General features: G+C 42.2%; 2 protein-coding genes and 1 long non-coding RNA gene across 4 annotated transcripts; 2 read left to right on the top strand and 1 right to left on the bottom strand.

Moving 5' to 3' along the window:
• Positions 1–955: 955 nt before the first annotated feature.
• Positions 956–9587, bottom strand: znf362b (zinc finger protein 362b). 2 transcript variants are annotated; one of them, XM_019887943.1, is made up of 9 exons: positions 9316–9587; positions 8133–8196; positions 7579–7822; positions 7313–7417; positions 6353–6671; positions 4719–4943; positions 4529–4607; positions 4260–4418; positions 956–3023 (listed from the first exon to the last, which is right to left on the bottom strand). In XM_019887943.1, the coding sequence occupies exons 2-9, from the start codon at positions 8193–8195 to the stop codon at positions 2907–2909; spliced, it is 1311 nt and encodes a 436-aa protein (XP_019743502.1). In that variant the 5' UTR covers position 8196; positions 9316–9587; the 3' UTR covers positions 956–2906. The 2 variants fall into 2 exon arrangements, with proteins under 2 accessions (XP_019743502.1, XP_019743501.1); XM_019887942.1 differs by lacking the exon at positions 9316–9587 and adding an exon at positions 8723–8829.
• On the top strand, positions 9025–14552 carry LOC109526570 (tumor necrosis factor receptor superfamily member 1A-like). Its single transcript, XM_019887914.1, has 10 exons — positions 9025–9333; positions 10752–10918; positions 11701–11788; positions 11877–12005; positions 12136–12264; positions 12359–12407; positions 13553–13695; positions 13786–13925; positions 14049–14082; positions 14524–14552. Exons 2-10 carry the CDS (start codon positions 10877–10879, stop codon positions 14550–14552), a joined length of 783 nt encoding a protein of 260 aa, XP_019743473.1. The 5' UTR covers positions 9025–9333; positions 10752–10876.
• Positions 14553–14567: 15 nt separating this feature from the next.
• Positions 14568–18589, top strand: LOC109526602 (uncharacterized). Its single transcript, XR_002170371.1, has 2 exons — positions 14568–14621; positions 16758–18589. It is a non-coding gene; the product is annotated as an uncharacterized LOC109526602 (long non-coding RNA).
• Positions 18590–19123: the final 534 nt, after the last annotated feature.

The following is a 19123-nucleotide window of genomic DNA, read 5'->3' on the forward strand; positions in this document are numbered from 1 at the left end:
AAAAAAAACGAATGTTTACAGGACTGAATACTGCAGAACACAATACAGAGTAATGGAGATGGGATGAGAAAACAGTTAAGGCTTACATGTCAAATAACCGATATAAAAGATTAATAACATACAAAGGTCATCGTTTTTCCTCTCCAAACAGATCGTCTTTATTCAACCTTTAAAAATAGATATTATAAATGACTAAGTTGTTATACAGTACAGGAACAGGAACATTCTGCCCATTATCTCCAAAAGAGAGAGTTATGTGGAAGAGGCAGGGTTTGTTGTTGGTTGTAAATGTCAAAAGTTGCCCAGGCTAGTGACTCGAGTCTTCCACTTGGACTTTTTTTTTTCTTTTACCGTTTATTTATGTACACCGTTCACGGTTCCTTCTCGGGCGTGACACCTCGCCGTCGCACCTTTTCACAAGTGCCCTGAAGGATACAGCGTACCCCATTTTGTACCATCAAGTGGGTGAGAAGTACAACGGAAACAAAACGAACAATACTGTGTTGCAGTCCAAATACTACACGAGAGAACGTGAATTAAAAAAAAAACTTTTTTTTAATGAAGGCGTCAAGAATATTGGCATGTACAATACATTTTAGATCGTGTTCACTGCACTTGACTTTTTTCTATTTTGCGTTACCTTATTCCAAAATCGCCCCCCCCACCCAAAAAAAAAATTCTACACACAGCACCTCATAATAATGACATTTTTTTAAGATAAAAAATAAATTCAGTATTTATGAAAAAAAAAAAATCCATGTACGCAGGTCTGGACCCCCTTTGCCCCAAACGGGTTGACATACTGTAAGTGGTGCGCATGCGTGCGTGCTGGAATGAAAAATTCCCGCTCTAGTTCAAGTCTGCCATTGCACATTTGCGCACCAAGCATTTTCGGATAGCGGGAGAGATTTCGACGGCGCTTCGATTTCAACATCTCGTTTGAATTTAAAAAAAAAATCTTTGGAGTGAACGAGATGATTGAATGGCTTCATGAACCGATCAGTTCCATTCTCAGTTCGGTAAAGCAATGTTTCCGAATCATTGGGATTCGTTGGTCTTACAACAGAGCGGCTACGATCGTCGCCGTCAGAGTGTGCCAACTGCGCCCAAATCTTTACTTGCTATTACCGTATGAGATCGGAAATGCCTTTTCAGCGGAAATAGCGGGGAGACTAGTCAGAACTGAGCAAAAACTGATTTCGACAACGTCCAAAAAAAAAAAAAAAAAAAAACCTACTCCGGTGCACTTTTGACCTCGCGCTGGGGTTGATAATTCACAGCTTTCAGCAGGACAACCCCCGACCACACAGTCAAGAAATCAAAGGCTTCAGGACACACTCTATGAATATCTTAGAGTGGCCAAGGTAGAACCGAGACTTGGATCTGATTGCATAGCGAGAGATCTGAAAATGGCTGCGCACGGGCTCTCCTCATCCACCCTGATGGTACTTTGGAGGAGTCGCAAAGAGGAATGGGCGAAACTGCCCAAACATACAGTAGGTGTGCCAAGGCTTGTGGCATCACGTTCAAAAAGACTTGTCTCCACAATGTACTGAGCAACGGCTGTGAATGCTCGTCTGATTTCTTTGGCAAAAAAAAAAAAAGGGTGTTGTCATTATGGGTGTAGAATTGAAGAACAAAAGGAAGTGATTCAAATTTGTAATAAGGCTGTATCGTAAAACGTGGGAAAAGTGAAGCGCAGTGAAGACGTTCCGGACAAATTGTAAGCATCGTGGATGTTTATCTTGCGGTTCATTCCTTGCGCGTGAAGCTTTTGACAAAAGCCTGACTCAATACTGTACACTTTGGTCCAATGGTTAGAGTTAATGCTCGCTACTCATGTAAAACTTAAGTGTAGCCTTGAGTTGTATCTAGATTGTTTTTAGTAAGGGTGGTAACGCTAACGGCTGATTAGACCTCGCACAAATTTAAGTGTACAGCAACTAATACCTGTAAAGCTTTACATTTCAAGATTGGCTTTCAACGTATGGCACCAGTTTGCAGGAAGTGGGAAAGGCGGGGCGGGGGGGGGGGGGGTTATGAAAAGCGGTGTTCCTGTGATCATGTGACGTGATCACCAAGGTGCCATCAAAGAGGGAGTGAAGGATTGAGGTGCAGGCGAGAACTTTGCTTCCCTTTTACGCGTCTGTACTCCTTCCCTCCTCGCATGAATAAAACAATACAATCAATAAATGCCTTCATTGTCATCTATGATTGCCTCTCGAAATTTCAACGACCCTGTCAGCGTGTTCTTGAACAACCATGTGAGTGAAACAAACAACAGTAACCACAGTAGCCTGTTTTGTTTTTTTCTTCTCTCGACACCATCCGTCACTGCTCCTAGCTGCCACAGATCATGAATGCCCTTTGGCGTTGTGCCAACCAATACGATTTCAACAATTTGGGCCAAAGCAACGAGACCTACAAAGTGCTTCAAGATTCTCTTTGGATGTCTCCAGAACACACCCAGCAAACAACTTGATCAATTCTTTTTCTGGGAGAGGAATTAATTATCCGGCACACCTACAAATCCCATCAAAGGAGGAGGAGGAGGATGAAGAAAAGAAAAAAAAAAGCATATATTTTGATGGCCAATTTATCTGATTCATAAAGAATCATCTACTCTTTGCAAAAACAGGTGCAGGCTGTTTCCATGACGCTTAGGAAAGTGCTGATTAAATCGAACACAAGACCTTCTTCGCCACTCCCCTGTCCTCAGGACAACATCTCCCGGTATTGTTACATTCACTAAATGGCGCCCCCTGTTGCCGACTCGAGCACTGAACGCATACGTCGGCTGTCATAATGCTAATGTAAGCCTTACGTAGATGACCGCAGGTGCGGGGCCTGTGAGGCTCGCGCCGAACATGGACCCTGAACAGATCCGATACACTGCGCCAGGCAGCTCAGATAAGGGAGATCCGTATGGGGATAGTGGGGGACTCGGTCCTCTGGGGGGACTGGTGGCTCACTAGGTGTTCCACCACCGTGTGTTTGGACATGTGCTTCATAAGGTAGGTCTCCTGCAAAGATAGACAAGATACATTTTGAGGCTCGCACACGGCACAACAATACCGAAGCAAGAACAGCAGGAGGGGCTTGTGAGCTCCAAAAGCCATCCGATTGAATGCTCGACAAGTGCATTGATCATCTGGCGACGCATTGACACTGTGTGGTACATCGGTGCTTTTCATTTCATGATGGCGCTTTTTCATTTCAAAGAAGAAAATAACTACTTTGGAGCAGAGAAGTGTTGAAACCAGGAGTGTCATCTCATTTTTTTTTTGTCATGGGTCACAACGTAGTTAATGTTACCATTGGAGGGCCATATAACTCATATATCGTATTTTCCACACGATAAGGCACTTCGGAGTTTAAGGCGCACCGTCGATGAATGGCCTATTTTAAAACTGTTTTCATATTTAGGGTGCACCACATTATAAGGTGCATAGAATAGAAGCTACAATCGGGGCTGCTGTTGCATTATGCATCCACTAGATGGAGCTACATTGAAGAGAATACGTCACAAAACAGCTTTATTCATATTGCGCTTTCACAACTGTTGCAGCTATAACAAAGCACTTTAAAGAACATTGAAAATCCTACATCCAAGAAATCAGAAGATTGATCCTTATAGAAGGCGCATCGGATTATAAGGCGCTGTCGGCTTTTGAGAAAGTGGAATGCGTTTAGGTGTGCCTTATAGTGTGGAAAATACGGTATATTTATGATTGCCTTATATCATCGTATTTATACATTGATGGACAACTCCTTTTGAAATCAGAAGCCAGCAAATTTTTTTTGCTCTACTACTTGTCTAAAGCATGTTGGTAGCAAAAAGAAATATCTCAAAGTTCGGTTACAAGCTTTTTACAAGTTAAAAAGACCATCCGCAATGTTTGATATTTTAGCATTATTTGGTGCGCCTTATTTGCCTCCGTGACCCACATAAAATGATACGGCGGGCCAGCTCGGGCGTTGTGTTTGACAGGCGGTGGTTTAAACTGGGGCGTGACTGCTCTTGCGCATTGAGAAGATGAAAACGAGACATGCCGTGCTGTTGAATGCCCATCAGTTAATCAATAATGACTGCTCAGAGTCGCTGACTTTGCAGTTTATCATAGCAGTCGCAAAACAGCATGCAATATAAATACAATTATTGACTGGTACACACGATTGTGCGATAGGCTTCCCTTATAGATGAGAATCATTGCCACACACAGGTACAGGTATGCATGCCGGTGTTTTAGTTTACTTACCGAGGTGTACGCCCGGCCACACATGCTACAGCAGTAGGCCTTGGCGTTTTTGATGGCGTGCGCCGACAAATGGATCTGCAACGATGCCGAGTCGGCGTAGGAACGGTAGCAGTTGGGACATTTGTACGGCTTGTCTTTATTGTGTTGCCTCTGGTGAGACTGGAAAGAAACATTGATCATTGTTTTTTTTTTTTTTTAATCATCGCTAGGACCCTTGACTTATTGTCTCCCTCAGCGGATCGAAGCCAGAGTGGCGGAAATAAACCCACCTGGAGATTGGACAGCTGCGTAAAAGCTTTTTCACATCCGGAGTGAGCGCATTTATAAGGCCGGTCGCCGGTGTGGATTCTGCGACAGAGGAAGAGGAGCAACCAAGTCGGAATGAGTGTCGCGTTTCCATTTCAAAATGTCAACTGGGTAGCGATGATTCTCTTTGAAGGCCGCTGACATCTGACCGACCTGGTGTGCTGCTGCAGATGTGAGAGCTGGCGGAAAGAGTTGTCGCAGTAGGAGCAGTGATACGGTTTAATGTCCAGGTGGATACGCAGGTGCTGGGCCAGGTACGAGGCGTTGGCGAATGTCTTGGAGCAGTGGGGGCACTTGTGTGCTTTGGCCTCCGTATGAGACTTGGAGTGGATCTGCATCTCGGACTTGGTGAGGAAGGTGAGTGGGCACACTTTGCACCTTGAATAAGAAGACAAGGCGACAGCTTGATGAGCACTTTGAACGGCTGCGATTTTTCATTGTCTGCCTCCCCCTGGTGTTTGTGTAATTTAATTACGATGATCAGTAAATGTGAGCGCCACAAAAACAAGCGCATTGGATGATCGATTTGAATTCAACGGCATTGATAGTTGATCGAACAGCCTTCCAAAAATAACGTTAGGTATGTACACAATTACGAGGTCCGAGCTACAGTTGTGAAATGTATTTTTTACTATTTAATCAACTGTGCGTAATAGAAATGAACAAATGGAATAATAAAACGGGGTCTGACATGAAGCCTTTTTGAGTGGTGGCCCGATCCAAGTCGTGGCGGCCTTGTCAGAAGCGGTACCAGCCCCGTATATTCATCAAGAGGAACATTAAGTTTCAATGATTGGGTAAACATACATATACATAGATTAAATTGTAACCATCATTTTGGATTTATTTTGTTCCCTCTCTGACTAGTTTGGAGGCAAATTATGGACAGTTGATGTTTTTTTTCCCAAGTTTTGATGTCTAATTTAGTCAATATCTTGTGTTGACACTATAACACTGTTCTAATATCTAACAACATAATGAGAGTTTTATTTACAGAATGACACATTAAAATAAACTTCTGATTTGGCAATATTTTATAGACTTTCCGATTCAACGAAAACACGGTGCTCCAATAAAATTAGAACATAGTTTCGCTCAGAGATTTAGCCTGGGAAATTTTACTTGGAGTGGGTCGTTGCAGCAACCTTAACAGTCAAAGCCGTTTGCATAATAAATCCCTCTTCTGGCCGCTGATCGAGGATCGTTTTTCGACATGCACAAAAAATGTGCGCAGTGGGGTGAAATGGTTTGATTGATTTAAGTGAATAAATATTTTTTGTGTCGATAATTATGAATATGTTTTTAAACTTAAAAGCATCTACTTTCGGCTAACTACCGCGTAGCACTTAATTCACTTGCTGTTTGTAGTTGGCGAAGGCCATTGGGCTACCGTTAATGTTGGATCCTGATTTAATAAGGCTTGTTTTTAAACACGGGAAATCAATGTCAATGCTTGTGTCACAACAACAATTGTTATCGATTCATGATCCACTTAGTGAGGCACTCATCCATTCAGGTTAGACACATGTCGACGTCTCAATGAGGAAGAGCTCTCTCTTGATCAGCAACAGCCGACTTATTTAAACTCGAGGCGACTGGAGGAAATGTCCACAAACGGCCACAATTAAAGTGTTAGGAGAGCTGCTGGGCTAATGTATTGTTAGAGTGAGGTTCAGAGACCTGCTTCATTCTGAATAGTCTGGTAACGAAAATTAGGATGGAAGTGAGCTCAACATAAATACATGAGAGCTATCTTGGTGAGACAACAGTAGCTTTGAGCGTCCTACCTGTATGTTTTGCCCTCTTTGGGTGCCACGGTGACACAGCCTTGGTCTGCCAGAATAGGATAAGGGACCACCAGCAAAGGACCTGACGCGTTCTCAGCTTTAATCTTCTTTCGCCCCCGTGGTGCCTTGGGTGGGGGGCCCAATAGTCCTGCCAGGCCTCCAACCTTCATGTGGTCCATGCCAGGACCACTCGCCAGCCCGGAGATAATGTTGAGAGAGGGGGCGCCACCCAGGCGGTTTTGGCTGCTGGAGGTTGGCGTCGTGGGGGTTTGGGCCTCGGAGGTGCTGTGGCTTTCGGGTCGGGATGAAGGAGCTGGACCTGCGGCGGTGACGCGCAGGACAATTCGATTGCAAACATTGACTCCATACAGCAAATGATGTTATGTCATTTACATGCCATCTGCTTGATGGAAAGCATCGGTAATTCCAATTTAGGGTTGGCAGATTGCAAGACGATACGCATTTTCCGCCCCCCCCCCACGTCATTTGATATTAAACTGGAATGAAAGGATACCAGAGTGCGAATTTAACAGTTTCAAGGCCAGCAAAGTAACCATTTCTTTTATAAATTATTTTTGACATTCCAGAGATTGAAGACAACTTTAAATGTATTTTATCGATGACTATAGTTCTCAACCTACGCCTCACGTCTCAAAAAAATCCTTTGATATGGTCTCACACCCCCTAGAATAATGTCTCTTTTGAATAAGTTTATAAATTTGAGAGTACAATATACGTATTTATGACAGTGGTTCTTAACCTTGTTAGAGGTACCATACCTAACCAGTTCATATGCACATTCACCGAACCCTTCATTCCTGAAAATAAAAATATGATGAATACACTTTCCCTGAAGTGTCTATGTTATGCGGGCCCGCATACGGACACAACACCAAGCGCGGCGACAATGCTAATTTTAGCTTCCACGTCCATTGACTGAAGAGGTATTATCTGCAGTACCTGAGCGATGGTTGGCGCGGGCGTGCTGCTCACTCAGTGTCCTCATGTGCCAGTCCTCCCATAACCCTTTGGCCTTCACAGCCAACTTCTCGTCCATACTTCCATCTGGAAGTTAAGGGGGCGATACCAAACGTTACTCATATCAAGTCCTTCCAGACTCTTGTCTTTATTGTGAGAAAATTGGCATAAATAGCAATAAAACTGAGGGAATTCCATGAGAGGAATTAGGGATAACATCATGAAAGAAAAGGAGAAACGCTTACTACCTGGTCCAGAGCTGGAACCTGAACGAGCGTGGAGAGTGATGTCAGACTGCTGCGGCGGGTGGTGGCCCGGCAGCTGTGGCTTGGGACCCGGCATGCCATGCTGGGAGCCGGCATCTTCCGAGGATGAGGTGGGCACCAACAGAGGTTGCTGGGAAGGGGTGGAGGTAGGGGGCATATGCAAGGGTCGGATCTTCTCGGCCATCAGTTGCTCCTTGATCTTGTTGATGAGCACCAGGTTATCCAGCTGAAAGCGTTAACGGGTCATGCTCAACAGAAAACTGACACTGTGTCTACATGTGATTCTTCCAGGACAAATGACTGCGACACAAAGAGCGTTAAAAAAAATAAATAAACCTCACTTCATGCAAAAGCTGCAAAACTTTTAACTCTCAAAATAAAATAAAATAAACGTTTGTTTGAACGTTTCATCCGATTTTTTTTTTCCAGAAATCAGAACTGATCTTTGATCTAGTAGCTTTTTGTCACCACGAGACATTCACACATGCCAACAACAGAAGATGGAAACATCAGAGATCAATGAAAAGCTGACTTACCTGGCCAGGCATGGATGGCGGTGGTGGCCAAAAATAAGGGTTGTTAAATCGAGGCTCTGCCATCCTAAAATTCAAAACATTTAATGAGATAAGAGTGGGGATAAGAGTAATTTTACTTCAATTAAATATTCTATTCTTACTTGATTGTTTTATTTTGAAGACTATTTTTGCAGTTTAACTCATCGCATTATACGTCGATTAAACGTTTGTATTTATAAAATATTGTGTGCAACTCTTCATGACAAAAAAAAAACAAATGGAAATTGGACAAATTGAGACCTCATGTTATAACAGAAGTTTGCCGCCACGAGTTGCAGTTCAAACATCATCCAATTTAAATTGAAAAAAAAACTGGACTGCTTTGCCGTAGGCGTTAGCTTTTAAATGTACCTTATTTTCTTAATTCATTTGGCCTATTTGTCCTTTCTACTGTTCATGTAATGTCTCCGTACAGAAATTAGTCGACGTTTTGGATTATTATTATTATTTTATTTTATTTTTTTTATTCGAAACTTTGCCTTCGCATGGTCCGTGTTCGACCACCCCCGAAAGCCCATCGTCAGGCTGTTGGGGGGCGTTTCGGAACTCACATTTTCGACCCGACCTAGACGGTCCATCTTAAAACATTCCCAAACAAAAGAGAAACAAAAATGGCAGCCTTATTTTTATTAGGCGGGACGCCATATTCTGCAGTCTTCTTCTCCCTGCCCCCTCCCCAAAAATATTGTCAGCGGATTGTGGCCGAGGACGTGTAGCATTTTTACGCGTGTTTATCGCGTCCGTGTTAGCATGATGTATTGTTTACGGCCCCTCGCAGCTTTGAATAGCCCGGCCTCCCCACCCCTTAAAAAAACTGACACTTCCTACAACAACCATGCCCTGTCGAGGGGGGAGGGAAAAAAAAAGCAGCGCGGAAACAGAAGACAAGATGCGGTCTCAAACAGCGCGGTCCATAAACGGACACCTATCGTTCTTCTACACAAAGCCTCGACTATGCAGTGGTAAAAGGGCGAAGTGCCATCTTAACCAAATCCCACTTTATGTGCTTCTTTCTTTCTTTTTTTCAATTCTGGAACTTTTGAACGAATGAAAAAAAAAACGGCGGCTGGAATTTTTTTTTTCGTGTACGGTGAAGCCGTTTGGAGCAGATAATCGAAAGAAAATACATGCACAAATTAAATACCTTTGGTCCTGATTGCAGGTGTTGTCTTGCGAGCACAGCTTTCATATACACCAAAAAAAAGAAAAAGGAGGAAAAAAAGGCTGGTTGTTCTTTCTGCCTGCCTCCAGTTCGAGCAACGCTTCCGGGTCGCTTTGTTCACTTCTGGGTGCCACCGGTGCTGCAGCCTCGATGGAGCTGCAAGCACGCACACGCGCACAAAAACTGGGGAAATAGACAGTTTTAAAATAATGACTTAATGTGTATTTTTAAAACTCTCTACCCCGTTGTGATAGAATAGAGAAGCCCGCCAGATTTTTTTCTGTTACAGTTTGGGGCGGCTTCACTTGTGAGAATGTCTTTAGTCAATTCATGCTGCATGTGTGTGTGTTGCATTCCAGCTTCATAATGTGCAAATGTGTGCAAGTCGAGAAAATGATTATGCAAAAAGGAAGCGACAAAACAAGAATAAATGCGCTCAAACTCAGCCCAGTATGTAAGCCATGTTAAGAGGTGTGCATAGTTTAACATGTTTACTAAATGTAATGTTGATGATAATAAGGATAATTACTGCAAAGTGTAAGTGCAATAAAATTGTAAATATACACACTCAGTTATATTAAACTACAAATTTGTACTGGATCATTCTTACTGCTAATTTGCTCCAGGTCATGGGCCCCTCACCATCTATGCTGGTGTGAGGAATGAACTGGAGACATTCCCAGCTGACTTGGGGCAAGAAGTGGTTTACATCTTTGACTGGTCACCAGCCATTTCAAAAAAAAAAATGGTCCGAAAATCATCATCTATTGACAACAACACCGTCTATCGATGCCAATGACGTATTATGAAAAAGCAGAACAATTACATTGGCAGAGAGAAACAAATAAACCTATCTATTCCCTTTTTTGTTTTTGCATTTTATGTGATGAAATTCTTCAAATGCAAAAAAAAAAAAGTATTTTTTTTAATAATGGTTGGAGAGCACTGAAAGTGAATAGGATTACGTACTATATTGTTCAAACTCCGGTATGGATATCGCTTTTTTCCTTATATATATATATATATATATATATATATAGAAAGGTGTATAAATAGATAAGTACAGTACACATAAGTACTTGATTATATACACACATATACATATACACAGTACACACATACACACACATACACAGTATACACACACACACACACGGGATATCTCAAGACACACACTGGATATGATTTACTGTAATGACTGGAGATTCGCAGACATCTATGGAACGATCATGAAATGGAACTTGCGACGCTGATAACAGTAGCCACCGTCAATGCGGAGGTGTAAAGTGATGTCACTGCATTTCCTCTTTCTTTCTTGCAGCACTTCTGTGAAGACCATATAAATGTCACCCATGTCAGACGGATGCACGCGATCTCTCAAGCCTTCCTCTCACTCCTTGTTTGATCGGGCTTTCCAGAAAATGATGGCGGATGCTTTGAAAGACTCATCTTGATAGGGGCACCCTCTCATGATGATGATAATGATGATGCCATGCTGTGTGGTAAACTTGTCAGATGACCAACTACAACTCATTGCAACGGGATGCTTTCCTGCCTCAAGATTTGCTCTTTCAAAATGGATTTGGTGAGTGTTTAAAGTCAGACGTTTTGGATGTTGTATCCAGTGCTTAAAGTTGAAAAAAAAAGTGCTTGTTCAACTTGTTATATTTGTCACTTCACTGTTTTTTTTTGTTTTTGTTTTTTAATAAAAATACAAATACATAACACAACTGCTGCCAGGTAAAATAGGCGATGGCAAAGATCATTACCGGCTCCTTAACTCTTTTATAAATCTATACAGTATATTAAATAAATGTACGTATGTAAAAGTAAATAAAACACTTCGAATAGTTACACGCTTTGAAAAAAAAACTGCATAAAACGAAATAGAATTCACAACTGTATGCCAATGGTTACAAGGAGAAAAGCCAGCACTCATCCTCTTAATTCCTACTTTTTACTCTGCTCCCTTTCTGTTTGCAGATATTAATTGTACTGATTTATTGGGAGCCGCACACTAGAGAGCAGTTGTTCTTAGCCTTGTTGGAGGTACCCAACCCGTTCCTATGCACATTCACCGAACCCTTCATTCGTGAAAAATAAAAATAGGATTTTTTTTTTTTTTTTTACAAATTCAAGACAAAAAAAATGCTTTGATTAAAAAGAGAAAGGGAAAAAGGTGACCACCATACACAATAAATTAAAGAAGCGCCATCGTGTGGTACGATCCCGTACTACAATAACGGACTGTTCGACCGTGTTCAATTGTGCCCCGGTTTGACCTTTTTCAGTTACATTTCTTGTTGTTTCATGCGGTCTATCTTCCCAATTTGTTGGCATTTCTTGCATCTCTGTCTTGTCTTTTAGGTTTTCCTATTCATGGCCTTGCCTTCCAAAGGAGAACACTTTAGCAGTAAGCTGCCCATTTCTTCGTGTTATGAAAAGTGTCCAGCTGGCAAGTTCATCCATTTAGAATTGCTTGTTATTATTCTTCTTATTATGTGTTTGACAGGATTTATTGTACGTATCTCTACTTTCTCCAGGTTATTATAAAGAGGGAAACTGTGACGATCCCGCTTCAAAGTATAGATGTCGAGAATGTCTCAATGGCACGTTCACAGCAATACCCAATACCCGAGACAAATGCCTGAGGTGTAAAAGCATGTGTGGTAGTAAGTCGCATTCGTCTTCTCGATGATACCAAGATATCTTCTATTCTACATATTGAAATGTAAATACCACAAAAAAATTAAAGCATGAGAAAGAGGCGATTAACCGAGAGCCTTTCTGATTTATCCTCAGTTAATGAAGTGGAAATAAAGCCATGCGTCTCTAACAGTAACACGGTGTGTGAGTGCAAGGACGGATACTACAATGCAGGTACCCATAAAAGCTTCAATTGCCTTCCATGCCAGTGTGAAGCTTGTACAGGTAACCAAGTTAAGTCAAGCCTCAGTATTGGGATTCACTGTATTGTATTATTTCCACCTTTAAAAAAACAACTTTTTTTTATTTTTTTATTTAGATTCTGAGAAGAGCCGTTATGACCAACGGAAATATGAGGCATGCTTCAAGTGAGTATTTGTTGTTAATAGTTGGGAATAGTCATTGGGAAAATGATGCATGATCGTCATGAAAATTGGTCAAGAGCAGTAAGAGAAATGTTGCCCTTATATTGGTGGCATGGTTCTGATTTTACTGCTCACGGCACTTCACGACATTGGTGTTTATACCAGTTTGTTTTATCTTATGGTGAGCTTCTGTATTTGCTCAAACAAATGGCTGAAGATGTTTCTATAACTCAACTGCAGCCCAAAGTGGCACTTTATTTGATGGCGGCGGTCTTTTCAATGGCCAGTAATTGTAAAAAAAAATGCTTGGCTAATGGAGATAGGCAGCAGTGAGTCTCGCTAATTGGTCAAATGAGAGTCGTTTCATGGGAATTGCCTCATTTTAGCAGTCTTGCCATTTGTTAAACAGACACCTGCTTGATTACTTTTTTGTTGTTGTTATATTTTAGGCCACTATACTCTATTGTAGCAATAGCGAAGGTAATTATGTTGTTGTGGCACCCACGGTATTTTTTTTTCCTCTTTTTAGTTATCTTTCAGAGGAGAGGAATTGATCTGTTGAAATGGACGATTCATTGAAATGTGATGAAAGAACGGAGGCCATTATTTCAAAATAGAGATACAGAATGGGAACAACATTTTGGAAACAGCTATCAACATAATGCTGTGCACCTCAATGGCACTTCAATCTAGAGCGATGATATAAAACATTACACAAAGTATATAACGCTTGACAAAACACCTCTCAGACAGTGCCAATCCGATCCAGACATATTTTTGCACTCTCTCTGCCTGCACCTCGAATCAAATCCACCAAAATTGCCTACACCGCATCTTAGACCAGCTTTTAGTTGGTCTAAAGATTAGTCTACTTTCTGCTATCAAACTTTCAGTTACACAGGGCGAATGTAAAAAAAAACGGCCACGGTCTGCTGGGAATGCCCAGGATGTCACCGTGCGGTCTGCCAAATTCCCTAACACGCTAAACGCTGGCATCAGCACGAAATTCAAGATGTGTCCATTTTAACGTCCGACCTCATGTGCGCCATCGACGAAAATAAATCTCTGAGAGTCAGTCACACATCCGTCTGACGTTTTGGATGACTGCATTCTACGAATTCTACCCATGTTCATGTCGTTTTTTTCAGGGAACAGGGTTTGAAAGCTGCAGAATGCAAAAGAAAATGTGCAACTCCACCTGATACCACAGCTGCCTTAATAAACACATTAACAATAGCCGCAGGGCGCCCCAATTTAAACACGACATCACCAAGTCAAAGTCCGCTTCCAGGTATGTTGCGCAACGTGCTACCCTGTCTTCCTCAAAAATATCATTGAATTATTTCAGTGACACTTAATAGGGTTGTTGTGGCATTCACAGCAAAAGATGATGGACGGTGGATGGTCATCATTTTGGTTGTGGTGCTCCTTTGGCTTCTGGCGCTCTGCATCTGCTTTGGCTTCTACTTGCGCTCTGCTCCCCACTGGAGAAACATCAAGAACCCTGAGAACCCTCCTGAGGTATGCAACGGTAAGCAAGTTCATTTGTAATCAAATTGCGGAATAACATGCCAACGTGCACGTCCACATATATTACATTTCATTGGACACTGACAGATTAGCTCGATTTTGTTCTCTGCGGAGACTCAGCCACCCAGGCGGCCACCCAACCACACTGGTACGGTCTTCCGATCATGTATCTTGTTCCTGTTGAGATAGAGTTGATTTAGAATTAATATTATCATTATTAAATATCAAATAATTATTTGAACTCATGACTATTGAAGGCAACATAATATGGGAAATTATTAGCTTTTTATTCAGATTTGTGCCACCGCTATGACAAGTGTACTTGGGTGGTTTGGTGATAGAATTCTGCCTCCACAAGTCCCAATTTACTCTCTCGGTACTTTTCTTAGTTTTAAGCAAAGCAGCTCATCTCGATCGCTCTGTCAAGTTGTTGGCAGGGGGGGAAAATGTGTGTGGGTGTTTGTTTGGGGTAGCTGGGGTTGTGTTTGTTGATTTGGCCATGGCCACAAAAACGAGTCAAGATTATGACAGGATGTTGTTACGGTGATTCCTTTCATTTATTTTTTTTTGTAACTCTTCATCAAGACAGTTCGTGTGTGTGTGAGGAAATCCCCATGATGACACCCTGTCAGACACCAGCATGTATCGACCACATCGATGCTTTACTGGCAGATTCCCAACACAAAGGTAAGGGGTGTGCATAACAATAATGATACATCTGCTATTTATAACTACATTTCAAGGGCACGTGGAGTATTTTGGAAATGGTGCTTTTTATGGCAGCTTTATAATGTACAAGTACATTGTAACTGGATCAGCTACTTGATTTTACTGGTATTTTCAAGGAGATTGCATTGGTATTGGACCTTTGTCTGCTCTTGATGCAATTTCAATTAGTTCAACATCTTTTATGTTTGGTGCTCAAGTAAGCAGACGCAATCACGAGGGTTTTCTAAGCGGTGTTATGACGGAAGGACCAAGTAACATGATTCAGCAAATTAGACGCAGTGCTGTTGTAATGCATTATTATATGGCCGGCACGCTGATCCACTGGTTAGCGCGTCCGCATCACAGTGCAGATGTTCACGGTTCGATTCCAGCTTCCTGTGTGGACTTTGCATGTTCTCCCTGTGCCTGTGTGGGTTTTCTCCGGGTTGTCCGGTTTCCTCCCACATTCCAAAAACATGCATGGCAGGCTGCATATTATGTCATTGAAGCTGAAAACTATGCATGCGGCTATTGTTTTTTTCCATTCATTCTTTCATTCATTTTCTGATCCGCTTATCCTCACAAGGGGCGCTGGGGGTGCTGGAGCCTATCCCAGCCGTCTTCGGGCAGTAGGCGGGGGACACCCTAAACCGGTCGCCAGCCAATCGCAGGGCACACAGAGACGAACAACCATTCGCACTCACAATCACACCTAGGGACAATTTAGAGTGTTCAGTCAGCCTGCCATGCAGTTTTTTTTTGGAATGTGGGAGGAAACCGGACAACCCGGAGAAAACCCACGCAGGCCCGGGGAGAACACGCAAACTCCACAGGGAGGCCGGAGCTGGAATTGAACCCGGTACCTCTGCAATGTGAGGTCGACGCGCAAACCACTGGACCACTGGGCCGCCCCTTTTGTTTTTTATTTTATTATTTATTTATTTATTTTTTTACAAGAACTGACTTTCTCGATTGACATCAGCAAACCTGCATAGGCGGTGAAGGTTCACCACAAGTGGGGCGACAGTCAGTATGTGGTTGTTCAAGGGAAACTGGAACAAATGACATCAAAGGCCGCCCACTGAGTAAGCCCGTGAAGATGCACGCAATATTACTGACATGTCGGGCCTTATCACCTCACCAATTCTCTGAGGAGCTGTTGAAATATTCAAACACTCACCCCCAAAATGTCTTAATGTTTGATAGTCATGTGATCTTGCTTCGGACAGTATAGATGCTGAATGTAGGACTCTGATGTGGTGATTCGTGGTATGGATATTTTCGTGCAGTCACTGATGGTGTCGTTCACTCCCCTGGCAGGCAGCATTGATTAAGTTCTGAATCAGTTTCACCTAAAGTGAGCTGGGAGAGACTCTCCGCTGCCTACATTGCAGGGTGGATGAATATTTTGCAGCTATTGCGGACAAATGATTCCATACCTTTGCTCAAAAGGTTCCAATAGGTCAATAAATGCCCGGTTTGTGACATATAAATGGGCACCATGTGGTTGGTTGGTGAGGTCATTATCGTCAACCCTGCTCCTGTCTGTTTTCCAAGACAATGTGAAAATGATGCTACTTATGTCGCCTGTTTCATATTGGGAATAACAGTTGCTCGTCACCTTTTTGTAAAATATTTGATTGACATGTCGGAACAGTCACAAACTTGATAATAGGTGCCGATTTGAGGCTGATCCCGATTCTGATACCTGGCAGAATAAAATTCCGATAACTGATCAATTTGGCCGATTAATTAAAACAGTTGTTGTTGGTTGCATAACACAGGCAAAACGTTTGACTGTTTTACACTACTTTGTCATTTTGTATTTTTTTAACTTTACAACAATGAGAAAAATTAGCCACGATCATCTGATTTTATGCCAACAGTGACTGTTTTTTTTTTTTGTAAACAACCTCATTCCATTTGCCACAATGTTTACAGTGAAACCAACTAGGTCATGTTTTGACTATTTTTTGAAAGCTCAATTATGTTTTTGGCCATTTGATTTTGGAGGCTCCACTGACTGTAAGTGGAAAGCTCCACAAACTGAATGTCACAGCTGAACTTTCCCAACATCTCATTTTATTGGTTTACCGTCACTTGCCTTCTCCCAAGTTGGCGAACAAGAGGAACCTAGCAGGCACTGGCCACCCGTTGTCCTGTACGCGATCATTAACGAGGTCCCGCTGCGTCGCTGGAAGGAGTTCTTGAGAATGCTCTCGGTGGCAGACCACCAGCTGGAACGCATCGAGATGGAAGCCGGCTTTAGCCTCCTGGAGAAGCAGTACCAGATGCTGTGTCTGTGGTGCAAGCGCTCTTCAGCCAACCTCGAAGACATCTTCTCCACCTTGCATGACATGGATTTGTCAGGCTGCGCTCAGATGCTGCAGGAGAGGCTGGAGAGACTTCAGCAGACGGCTCGACCAAAGGGTGAATTCACCGCCTGCTGAGACTTCAGGTCAGGTCGTGCAACAGGAAAGACTGATTTTGCTCAAGACATTGTTCAAATATATTTCACTCTTTTCTTTTTTTTTTTAACCTTTATTGAAACGGTTGTTTCATAGCGCAACTGTAAAATTTGTTTGGACATTCAAGTCATACTAAACAATGTGAAGTACAACTGTGTTAATGCACTCAAGTGGATATTTACAGATCGGGGATTTTGTTCTTCACTGAATTTTTTATTTTTTATTTATTTTTTGTGTGTGTGGGGGGGGGGTATCCTGTTATTTGCTAGAAAACCAACCTATTTGCTGTTTTTGTGCTCAACAGCAATGCTTTGGTGCTTTTTGAAATGATTAGAGGAGTTTGCCTCGTCTATAGGCAATTTTAATACAACATCACCCTTTTTGGCCGCACGAGTCCTGACAAGGGACAGAGGGTGGGAACACATCATTACACCAGTTTTAAAATCCCTGCATTGACTCCCTGTATATATCAGGATTGATTTTAATGTGCTTTTTTTTTGGTTTTTAAATGCCGTAACTGTCTTGGACCATCGTATTTATCTGACCTGCTTTTATCATTTCATCCCTAAAGTCCTCTGGCACTGGCCTTTATTTATTCCTAGGGTGAGGACCCGAAGACATGGTGAGGCTGCATTCAGCCATTTTGGTCCCCAGCTTTAGAGTAGCCTGCCAGAGGACATCAGGTCCGCAGAGACTGTTGATGTTTTTCAGAGAAGGCTGAAGGCGCATCTTATTTAAATATGTATTTTAATTATGTTAAATACTGTTTTAATCTCGAGCCTTTTTGGGAACTATGAGAGAAGTTTACTTTTTGTGCATTTGGTCATGCACGTTATGTTTAACAGGTAATCTCAGAGCGTCTGTTGGTTTGCCTCTCAAAGTACAGTTTTTGCTTTCATTGCTTCCTTCTCAAATGATCGCATCTGGACGACTCTGTCCAGTGTATGCAGAGAGTTTGAGATTGGGAGTCTTCCTTTCAGCTGCCGTCCCATCAGCAACCGTGCTGGTGATAATGCTACAGACGGACATGATCCAATGGTGTGTTGCGACATTCCAGCAATGATTTGGTGGGGTCGCCATTGCGCTTTTTTTTCCAGCAGTTGATTGTTTTCAGAGGGTTTTTTTTCCCTCATTGGACCAAGTTGTCAAAATGACTACTGTATTTATTTGACAATAAAAAATTGTGTTTACCTGTGAACGTGAACAGCTCAGCTGTCACAATCACAACTTCTAATTACTGTGCTGCACCCTTGCAAAATAAGAAAAGTGAAATCCCCACAGGATGTACGATTTTTTTTGTTGTTGTTGTGGCAAAAACGAGTACTGTCAAGGCACTGTTGTTTTTTTACAGAACCCATATGCCAGCAAAACTGGTGGTTTCCTTTTGTGGTATCTACGTATCGCATTTTTTAGATTGTTTTTCGTTTGTACAACTTCTGACGAGAAAGGTTTTGGACTTTCCAATAAACTGAGAGGAATCTGTGGTTTTAAATGTGAATTGAATCTTGTGTGCGCACACGCATATATATGTGTGTGTGTGTGTGTGTGTGTGTGTGTGTGTGATTTCCATTCTTCACCGAGCTTGAACAATTTCATCACTATCCTTTATTGACCCCAATGAAATTTGAGCACATATCTGTAAAAAAAATAAAAATAAATGTGTGTGTGTACACATACATACATACAGCAGAGGCGATTGATCGAAGACTGCAAGGGAAGCTTAGCTTCCCCTAAAATGTCAAAAAGTAAGTGATCAAACATATGTGTGTATGTACAATTGTGTGGACATGTCATTGACTAAATATGCGCTCCAACTCGCACAACTTTTGTTCCGAATCAGCTTCTTATTACTGGTTACGTCGCGACTCTCTTCTCATTCATTCCCACAGCTTCACTGTGCTTAATAGTGATGTGTCGTTCGCGAACGAACCGGCTCTTAGAGCCGGCTCTTTGAAGTGAACGACATGAGCCGGCTCCTAAGAGGGAGCCGCTTTAATGGGAGCCGACTTTTTT

This window comes from Hippocampus comes, unplaced genomic scaffold (genome assembly GCF_001891065.2).
Source record: "Hippocampus comes isolate QL1 unplaced genomic scaffold, H_comes_QL1_v1.1 scaffold14, whole genome shotgun sequence".
Classification (NCBI taxonomy): domain Eukaryota; kingdom Metazoa; phylum Chordata; class Actinopteri; order Syngnathiformes; family Syngnathidae; genus Hippocampus; species Hippocampus comes.

Bases quoted from the DNA above. Each gene is read 5' to 3' on its own strand.
- znf362b (XM_019887942.1), bottom strand. The intron at 7,418-7,578 runs GTAGTAAGCGTT...CTTAACTTCCAG, and splicing joins AGGTTCCAGCTCTGGACCAG to ATGGAAGTATGGACGAGAAG. The intron at 4,419-4,528 runs GTGGGTTTATTT...GTTTCTTTCCAG, and splicing joins CGCAGCTGTCCAATCTCCAG to TCTCACCAGAGGCAACACAA.
- LOC109526570 (XM_019887914.1), top strand. From the start codon at position 10,877: ATGCTTTCCTGCCTCAAGATTTGCTCTTTCAAAATGGATTTG. The intron at 11,789-11,876 runs GCAAGTTCATCC...TACTTTCTCCAG, and splicing joins TTATGAAAAGTGTCCAGCTG to GTTATTATAAAGAGGGAAAC. The intron at 12,006-12,135 runs GTAAGTCGCATT...ATTTATCCTCAG, and splicing joins GTGTAAAAGCATGTGTGGTA to TTAATGAAGTGGAAATAAAG.